Raw genomic sequence first — 10,262 nt, 5'->3', positions numbered from 1 at the left:
ATATATATATATATATATATATATATATATATATATATATATATATATATATGATATTAAGGATTCATACAACACAACGTCTAAAATCGGAACATAAAAATGTCTTAAAGACATCTTAGAGACGTCCGAGAGATGTTTTTAAGATGTCTTTTAGACGTCTTATGTCCCGATTTTGATCGTTGTGTTGTGTGGGAAACAAGAATAGAGAATCAAAATTATGTCAACACTGAGTCCAACAAAGCAATATATGTAATAACATGAACAGCACCTCTAAATCGGCGCCAGCCAAAACAGCGGATCTCAAGTCGCAATTCCTAAGATTAGCGTTTTTTAATGTGGCTACTCGAAGATTTACGGCCGCCATGTTGCTGCCTTCGAGATTAGCACCCTTCAGATTCACTCCTTCCATATTCGCTGACAGACCGCCGGGGTCCTCGAAATTGCACGAGTGTAAATTGGCCGCGGCTAAATTCGCGCACAACATTTTGACGCATACGAGCTGCGCGCCTTGCAGATTGGCGTGAGATAAGTCAGCGCGCTCAAAACAACATCCTGATAGATTAGCGCCCACCAGACTGCAATGATGCATGATAGCGTACTATAAAAACGAAAAACGCATAAATGTAGATGAGATTCCCTATGACTAGCGTCGTTCTTGCAATACTGATTATCTTATAATCCTCAATGCACATAAGTACAATGCATGTATTTAACATACCTTGAAATTAATATGCCTGAGATCTAGTTTTGAAAGATCTGCTCCTACAAAATCGACTCCTTGGAACCTGAGTTCCGCACTAGTCGGTGTCGACATAATCGCTTTAAGTACATCCCTGCGAGTTAGGGATATAAGACCATCCTTTTGCAGTTCCTCCTTTTCCACCATTGTGGTGAGAATTCGAATGGCGCCTTCGATACCGTAAAAACGTGCCTCCGCCAATACACCTGGGTCAGAATATTCACTTACTTACAGATAATACCTTATATCGCACCAACAAATCAGATTTAAAAATATGTACCAGCTACATTAACATTAGAGTCAAGTATCACCTGACCATGCCTCAAGTAATTTAATAATGGCTCAAAATATGTAGGACTTCTGTCTATTAAATATGCTCCCTGATAATCTCGCCTGCTTGGCTGCATTGCATGCTCTGCATCTTCAGGCTCTGTAAACATTCTGTATATAATGTTTTACATTAGTATCATATCATTTTAATATGTTTAATACAACGTAAATGTCTCTCATTCACTTCATTTGTCATTAATTTTAACAATTAAGAGTCATGTTCCATTTTGTTTTCATTCAACAATTCCTCAAAAAATATGCAAACTTTATATTTAATATAAAATTAATTTCAAGCCTAGTTATTCAGGTATACACAACAATGAGTAGCAATCAGAAACAGATAACTCACCTAGCTAACATACTCATAGGTTCCTTCTTTGTCAAAGTATCTCTAGTTGTGGTAAAATATTTTCCACCGACATTCAGTGTGATCCATTCTGAATTCCTATTTAGCTGATTGTGATTACATATTTTATCCTTATGTATAAAATCCTCTCCACTTGAAACATACAAAATATCATCATCCCTGTAAGAAAAAGAATTGTTTAATGTTATTCAATAGTCAGTAAAAATAAAGTGTCACAAGTATAATATAACAAAGTATTTTTGCAGTAAAAGTAAAATATAGCAAGTATTGGAATATGTTAAGATAAAATATTTTTTATTGAAGAGGAATTAAACAAATAAACATTTTACCTTATCAACTTGATATCATCAATTTCTCCACCTTGTGATGTAAAGATTTTCTTCGCGGTTATTTCGAATTTTGTACTAGCTGCTGTCAACAATTCATCCAATGAATGAGTCACTACAAACACCTGTCAAAAGCAAAAATTTATACAATGAAATAAACTGCTTACATTAAATATTACTATTGAGCACTGTGTAAACGACGTAAGAAAATTTCAGTCGCGAAAAGATATGTGCAATAAAAAAGCACTAGTATTTGCTTTGCAAATAACAAAATAATATTAAGCACCAAAGACCAAATGTAATTCACTACGAAAAAACACGTGAGACCACCTTGCCATTAACATCAGTTCCATTCACAAAAATGATAACTCTCTTCATAATTATATCGTGACTAATTTTTCCTGATATATGAAATCTATAAACAGCATGGACGAAAACAGAACACTGTCAAGAATAAATTCGAATCGACAGCCAGTTGCGACAGATTTAGCCACGAATTTTACGTCCAGCACACAGTCGAGCGCGATACAAATATGCAGCTTTGACTATAGAAGTATGGATTGCCAGTAACTAACTTCAGACTCGTAGCCAAGATATGTCACGCTATCATTGACCAAGTGAGGAGTGCGAGAACTAAAGTGTCGTTATTTATCGAGTCATTGGCCGGTATTCATAGGCCGGTATTCATAGATATTCCGATCTTATATTTAAGATCATCTTAAATATTGTCTTAAAATGTCATGAACCAATCACAGAGCCGTATTCGCATCTTAAAACATTACTTAAGACAGTCTTGAAATAAGATTCGACTATGAATACCGGCCACAGAACCGTATTCGCATCTTAAGATATTACTTAAGACGGTCTTGAAATAAAATTCGACTATGAATATCGGCTATAGTCGTCAGTTATCGTCAAGTGGCTTAAATTTTTATTCATATAATATTATAAGTAAATAATATTTATTATTTTTATTTATATAATATTTTATTTATATTATTTAATATATATTATACAGGATATACAAAATATATTTTAATTAAATTAGTACATTTTAAAATACATTTAAATTTCCCGGTCTTTGGTCGATGGAGCGGAGCTTAATGCAGGATTCACACTGCGTCCGATGTCCGACGTACGACGTCCGATATCCAATAAGAGAACAGCTTTCTATTAGAGAATTTAATTCTCCATTGGAAAGCTGTTCTCCTATTGGATATCGGACGTCGTACATCGGACATTGGACCCGTACCTTAAATCTCAAAACATATCGAAGGCTGTGTTCTGATATTCACTGCCAGTACTGAAAACGTACAGTATACGTGACATAAACTATACATTTTTACTGTAGTGAATATTGGAACACAGCCGAAGATGTGGATCACAGATGTCTACACTAAACTAGATTGCTAACTAAGGGTGCTATTTCACGTGTCGTACGACAAGCTTTTCGGATACGTTTATTGGTTGGCGAATAGAGTATTTCTAGGTTCTTTGTTCGTCAACCAATGAACGTATCCAAAAAACTTGTCGTACGACACGTGAAATATCAGTCTAAGGGTGCAAACCTATGCAGCGGAATAGTAGAGCGCGGAACGAGAGCGGAACCAATCACAAGCGGAAGCAATCACGAACGAAAACTGTAGAACGCTCGTGATTGGTTCCGCTCTCGTTCCGCATTCCGCTGCATGGGTTTGCACCCTGGGCTGCGTTCGGAAACGTCACCCAAGTGTACCCGTTATGTTGGAGTGAGCGAGATACAAGAGTGAGATAAAAAGAAAGGAAGAGTACTCGAGTGACGTTTTTAAACGCAGCCCTGAGTCGAAGTTAGCAGTCTAATAGTATATAGGTTGTTTTCCAACAAGAGACAAGTCGACACAAACATCATTCTATCTTTATTCCACATTTAGTGAGTAACAAAGATAGAATGATACTTGTGCCGACTTGTATTTCTTGTTGGAAAGCAACCATTGTAGTCTATACTAGTAGTAGGGAGCGTTCCGATTGACCACGGTATGATTGGACACGACCAACCGATGAAAAAAATTATCTAGTGAATTAGTAGGTCGAACCAATCATTACAATCTGTGTCCAATCCTATCGTGGTCAATCGGGTCCCACCCCTAGTAGTATATAGAAGCTGAAGAGCCATCCCATCTACGCGCTTTCTGCATACTGCAAATGTAACTGATTCAGCATCCCTGAATGTTCGTATGATCTGTCAAGTCGTACTACTTAAAAGTAAAAATTCATCTAGCCTACATATATATTGGGTGCGTTCAGGAAACACAACGGTTGAGTAATTAGTCAACATAATTGGTCCAAAGTTAGGGATCTAACAGTAAGGACCAATAATCACTGACCACTCACTGATCAGCTGTTTTCTGGACGCAACCATCGAGTTGTATTAAGAAATGAAGAGATTCGAGCAGAATAAACTCAAAGGCAATTTATATATAGTATCAACGTTCTGTTGATTAAAAAATGTCTAATACCTATTTATAATAGTTTGAAATATAATGGAAAATTAAAATAAGACTCTTATTCATAATATTGATCTTTATTTTGGTAAAAATCTATTCAATACGCCATAATCTTTGCGTGGTTTTTCGGGTTTCTTCGGTGCTACCTCTTCTGTCATTTCACGAAGCGCTTTAATCGTTTCCTGAAAATAATAATATTTATATGATTAAAATCCGTTTTATAAACGTCGAAGATAGATCGAGGTTCGGTATATACAAAATACTTACTCTACGATTTAAATCTTTCAATATCTTTTTAGTTTTTATTATTTTTGCAGTGCCACCTTTTCCTTTAGCTCTTGTTTGTCGGGGTTTGAAGTCTATCGACTTTGGCTTAATATACTTAAAAAAGAAATTACGATTATAAAATATTTATTTGGTGATTCAATGATCATAAGAATGCAATAATAAAATGCAATGGATCTGCATTTTGAGGTGTTTTCTTTTATTACTTACCAAAAGATTCTTCTTTGCTTCTACTTTGTCTTTCAAAGTAGGTACATCAACCTCCGCTATATTAGTCGTATCGAGAGTAATAAATTCCGGCTGTATCTTCTCCAAAAGTGCTTTTACTTCCGCTTCTTGTCGCTGCTTTTTATTCTGGAACGGATTGACTTCGAGCGCGTCGTAGTTTGCTTCCGCACTTCCTGGCACCAGCACTGACGAAAATTCATTAACTGTGGAGACTCCCAATACGTCTTCATACGGACAAAATCGTGCGCAGCACACATAACGGGCAGTTTTATGTCGTATATACGGTTTGAGCTCGCCTGAAGTCTCTCTAATAAAAATAATTACAATTACAATTAAATAATTGTTATAACTAATTCGTTAATTATATCTGATTATAAATTAGAGTATTACTTAAGAACTTCCACCACATTGCCCATTGCAAGGGCGAGCAAACCACGCTGGCTGTATGACATACGAAAAGCGGGAGAACGAAGATACATTTGGTTGACTGGTCCTGCTAATTGTCTAACGTCCCATATCTTTACGGATTTATCTGCGCAACTTGTTGCCATGTAAGTTCCATATGGATGTACAGTACATGTCATGATTGGAAGTTTATGACACAACATTTTAGCCAATGGTTTGTGTTCATTAGGAGACCACATGGATACTACTCCTTTTGAATCTCCCACACATAAGACTGCTCTACTTGGATTTTGTGTCATGACCTACCATAAATGAATAATTTTTAATAAACATTCAAAATATAGTGGTTAAAATCAAGATAATTTTTTAGAAACTCACAGATATTCTCCCAACATTTGTATTAAAACGAGCAATAATCTTGCCTATGGATACATCTAACCAGGCCACATTACCATCTGTGGATCCACTGGCGAGCAAAAAATGGTAGGGCAAAAACTCCAGTCTTGTTACATTATTCATTCTTTTTAAGCAGTGTAACTCCACTCCCTGATTGTCATAAATATAAACCCAATTTTTCTGTGCTACTGCAAACATGGTTTCCTGATGCAACCATGCGACATCATGTACAGACTCCATTACATTTATTTCACAGGCCATCTTCTTAGTCACCCAGTCAAAAGCTGCAACATGACCTTGCTTCCCACCCAGAAGTAAATGCCTGCCATTTCTAGTGTATCTGAAGCAATAGGAACCAAATTGCAAGTCCAGTTTGAATCTTTTGGTTGCACTTGTTATGTCCACACTTTCTGCAATTTGTTTTTGTCGATACTGAGTAGTAGTTTCTCCAGGTTCAGCTTCCAAGAAACCATACTCTTCTGTGAGTAGTAATTCACTCCGAGCAGAAGCTTCAGCTGCTTTTTGTATAGCTTGTTCTTTCTTCTTTAACTTTTTCCTGAGTACTTTATTTTTAATTGTAGTTGTTTTGTATTTTAAATCAATCCCAGGACCTTTTGAATGTCTCGCTAAAGCTTCCTTATTAATTGGTGCCTTCCCATGATATTCTGTATCCGCTAAAAGTGGAATAAAAGTAATTCGAATCACAACAGTTTAAGGTTACTTCTACATTCTGTTTTAATTTATCTTACCAGGTCGATTCATTGTAGTTCTTTTGGACGTATCAATTTAATATTTATAATATTATTCAATGAGCGTATAAAACATATTATTTATATATTTATCAAAAAGAATAAAACAACTTTCACATCCTCAAACACTACATGCACGCACATGTACGTGTATTCTCTTATGGAAGATTCACACCGCGTACGATGTCCGACGTACGACGTTCGATATCCAATAAGGGTGCTATTTCACGTGTCGTACGACAAGCTTTTCGGATATGTTTATTGGTTGGCGAATAGAGTATTTCTAGGTTCTCTGTTCGTCAACCAATGAACGTATCCAAAAAACTTGTCGTATAGGCTGATATATCACTTGACATGTGAAATATTAGCCTAATGGCTCCTGCACACAGGACGCGGTAATGCTCGCCGCGCGGCGGAAGTTCACGCAACAGCCAATCAATATGCTGCTTTCTGTAATAACCTTCTAGCTCTTACGGAAAAACAACATATTAATTGGCTGTCGTGTGAATTCTGCCGCGGTAAGCATTACTGCATCCTGTGTGCAGGAGCCATAAAGAGAATAGCTTTCTAATAGCATGTTCGACTGGTTAGGTCGTAACTCACTCTAGGTTATTCAGTCTACGTTTATTGGTCGAACAAGTATTTATAAGCTTTATAATTGGCTAGTAGAGACTTATGACGTCATCGCTCTCGGAGCGATTAACCCAGCCAGTCAAACACGCTATAATAGAGAATTTAATTCTCCATTGGAAAGCTGTTCTATTTGACATCGTACATCGAACGCGGTGTGAATCCTCCGTAAACCAAGCCAATATGGTTAGAGATCAATGGGTGCGCGCACTTTCCAGGGCCCTTATTCTTGAAATAGTTACATATATGTAAGTTTACTGCGCAGCTATTTTATAGTATGATTAAACCTGCGCAATAAAACTTACGTATACGCAACTATTTCAAGAATAAGGGCCCAGTTGCGTACACTGTGTTATACAAAAGTTTATTGGTTGTATATTATCTTACAAGATATTTTAGATAATATATGACCAATAAACTGGTTTTGTATGATGTGTCAAGATGTGTTAAGTAATTGGAAAGCACCAAATGCCGTGAACGTAATCTTGAAATAAAACTTTCACGCTTCGCCACATGAGGTCTCCAAGATCACAGTTCAAATTTGTGTCGCTCGTATTCGTTCTCTATAATATTTCGTCAATGATAAAAAATCGTACAAGTGCAAAGTTTGCTGAGAGTCGACGAGAAAGTTTACGGTAGTGGTATAATAAGCATTTAATAGGTGTATTTAGCTTCTGCACAGTGTTAGCGCGATTCAATATGAGTTTTCAAGACATATTGTATACGATCACTACGACACCGTTTAATGTCGCTTATAAAACGAGTAAAGCGAGCGCTTCGTACGCATGGTATGCCGTTGTGGCGGTAAGTTGTAAAAGAATTCGCATATACAGCTATTAATTGTCATCTGATACGCCGCTGACGCGCTTATTTCGCACCGATTGTCTCATAATTAAACCATATTCGTGCCTTGTATATCACGCTTCGCACCGCTTTATATCGATATCAGGTAATTGCGCATTCGAATATGGAATAGAAAAAAGAAAGAGTGGCATTACGAAGGAATGTAAAAAGTGAAATTAAAAACGAGAGCTAAAGTACGTTCCGATATTCAGTGTCAATACTTCAAATCTATAGTGATTCAAATTGTATATTTGTAGTACTGGTGATGAATATCAGAACGTACTTTAGCATTACCGTATCTGGAAGACGGTATTGCAAAAACTTTCTATTATTTATGAACGTTACTCAAAAATAACGTCGCACATTATCTGAATAGCGTTACAGTGAACGATGCGAATGCCCAGTTTCGTCGTTAGACTCAATCGCTTGACTTTAATGTTTATTGAAAGACAGTATTACAAAAATTCTCTATATATTTTCTTCTCCTGATTTTATTTTTTAAATTATAAATTCTAATTATACGTCCCGCACTTTCTTCACGTTTGTCTTAAGTCTGTTCTTTTTCAAAGAATTTTCTGAGCTAGTGTACATTAATGCTATAAATAGATAGCTTTTTACCATCTTAGGCATTTATCTGTAATTTCAAGTGTTTTTATAGTTTCCATATTTTTGCTCATATATATTGTTGGACTGATAAAATATAGTTAATTTCAATTAAGTACTGGTAATGATATAATTGTTATTTGGTGTTTAAACCACAAATTTTCTCATATTTTATACTATTACAATGTGCAATATTATGTTGCGTGTAGCTTTTTCTATCTTAAATACTTACGTATAAAGTTCCAAGTACTTTTATCTATCTAACGTTGGTATATTTTATCTAGATATTCAGAAGTGTCATAATAGTCAAAGTTTTCAAACTGGAGTATGTTTTACATAATTATCTTTATATTTTATTATATTATTTTATATTTGAATCATTGTTATTAAATTATATTTTAGAGTTTCTAAGCATAATTATAAACAAGAGCAAATCCCTTACAGTTGTCAACTCTGATTACTTATCAACTGCTTCAACCATTATCAGTATATCCTAATGGCATAAGAACTTTCACATATTATTTTTTGCTACATACAACTTTATTCCTCTAAAAATCAGAAGTAAGGTGTTTAGTAATTACAATCTTTCATAGGCCACAGAACATTTGGGATTGAAACCAAAAGCCAACGAAGTGAAAATGGCTAAGCCTATACCTATATGGGAATTAGCTGCTGCGAGTGGACCATATGTTAAGTTTGCAGCTTTGAGCGGAGCAATGGCTGTAGTGCTTGGTGCTATTGGATCTCACAGTAATTACATCACTATATAGCTATATTTGTGTTTATTATTTTTAATTTTTTTCAAAAAGAGATATTACCTACAAATAAATAAATAAATGATTTGAGTATCAGATTTGAACTATACATGTTTTACTTCATAGGACAATATTCCAAAAATGAGGAAGGACAGGAACAGCGTCGAATTTTTGAGACAGCGAATCGTTATCACTTCATACATACTCTGGCTCTAAACAATAAACATGCTTTAGAAAATAATATATATATATATATATATATATATATATATATATATATATATATATATAAAATAATGTTTAACTCACAGTCTTATAATAATTTAGAGAATTTTAATTCAAATTCTTTTCTAGAAAGAAAATCTAATTTATTTCTTATATTAACTAAACTATAAATATTTGGTAATGAACAACACTACTATAAATGGTTAAATCCAATTTTTATTTCTTACATGGTGTTATATGTAGGGTTATATGTATTAAGGTAACTTTAATATTAATTTATAATTATTCTTTTATACAGAATTGTAATATTCCTAATAATTTTATGTCATCTGTATGTAAATTCTGTGACATGTAAGTTGCAATTTAAATTGAAACCAAAAATCGGTTGTTTCTTAGTTATAATTATTATTCTTGGTTATAATTATGATTTTTTATTTTCCATACAAATATTAAAGACATTTCCAGAATATCCTGACTAACATACATAGATATATATGATTTGAGACTATGTGATATGCATTTGTCACATAAATATGATGATAGAACGCATAGATCTTGAAATATTCTATTTATGCAACTTTTTATACCTTCGCATGTTTCGTTCACTGTATATAACACGTAGTAATATTGATTTATATTATTTTTGAAGTGTTTAAAAATTCAAGGAATCTGCTCAAATAAGCATGTAATGTATCTAATCATAAGAATGTTTCAGTTTTATGCCATTGTACTGTATAATGTACATTATACATTATAATGTATAATCTATACATTCCGATATATTACTGTGAAAAATTTATTTTTCTTCTTAACAAAATCACAATTCAAATAATTTAATAAAATTTATATATATATATATATATATATATATATATATATATATATATATATATATATA

At 34.2% G+C, this 10,262-nt stretch overlaps 2 protein-coding genes across 2 annotated transcripts in view; both read right to left on the bottom strand.

Moving 5' to 3' along the window:
* Positions 1–2,334, bottom strand: part of LOC116845462 (BTB/POZ domain-containing protein KCTD9) — a 4,927-nt gene extending 2,593 nt beyond the window's left edge. Inside the window, exons 1-6 of the mRNA XM_032818181.1 lie at positions 2,093–2,334; positions 1,766–1,887; positions 1,419–1,595; positions 1,020–1,180; positions 719–945; positions 269–598 (exon numbers count right to left, since the gene is read on the bottom strand). Of these exons, the coding sequence (XP_032674072.1) occupies positions 269–598; positions 719–945; positions 1,020–1,180; positions 1,419–1,595; positions 1,766–1,887; positions 2,093–2,140 (1,065 nt within the window). The 5' untranslated portion in view covers positions 2,141–2,334. The remainder of the gene's footprint in view (positions 1–268; positions 599–718; positions 946–1,019; positions 1,181–1,418; positions 1,596–1,765; positions 1,888–2,092) is intronic.
* A 1,972-nt stretch (positions 2,335–4,306) lies between these two features.
* Positions 4,307–6,499, bottom strand: LOC116845498 (WD repeat-containing protein 46). Its single transcript, XM_032818263.1, has 6 exons — positions 6,309–6,499; positions 5,542–6,233; positions 5,149–5,465; positions 4,741–5,065; positions 4,513–4,626; positions 4,307–4,427 (listed from the first exon to the last, which is right to left on the bottom strand). The coding sequence occupies exons 1-6, from the start codon at positions 6,319–6,321 to the stop codon at positions 4,323–4,325; spliced, it is 1,566 nt and encodes a 521-aa protein (XP_032674154.1). The 5' UTR covers positions 6,322–6,499; the 3' UTR covers positions 4,307–4,322.
* Positions 6,500–10,262: the final 3,763 nt, after the last annotated feature.

This window comes from Odontomachus brunneus, unplaced genomic scaffold (assembly GCF_010583005.1).
Source record: "Odontomachus brunneus isolate Ranch 3 - 2012 unplaced genomic scaffold, Obru_v1 Obru_scaffold_052, whole genome shotgun sequence".
Classification (NCBI taxonomy): Eukaryota; Metazoa; Arthropoda; class Insecta; order Hymenoptera; family Formicidae; genus Odontomachus; species Odontomachus brunneus.
This window is presented reverse-complemented; position numbering and strand designations above follow the sequence as displayed.

Bases quoted from the DNA above. Each gene is read 5' to 3' on its own strand.
- LOC116845498 (XM_032818263.1), bottom strand. The intron at 5,466-5,541 runs GTGAGTTTCTAA...CATTTATGGTAG, and splicing joins CAAATGTTGGGAGAATATCT to GTCATGACACAAAATCCAAG. The intron at 5,066-5,148 runs GTAATACTCTAA...TATTTTTATTAG, and splicing joins AATGTGGTGGAAGTTCTTAA to AGAGACTTCAGGCGAGCTCA.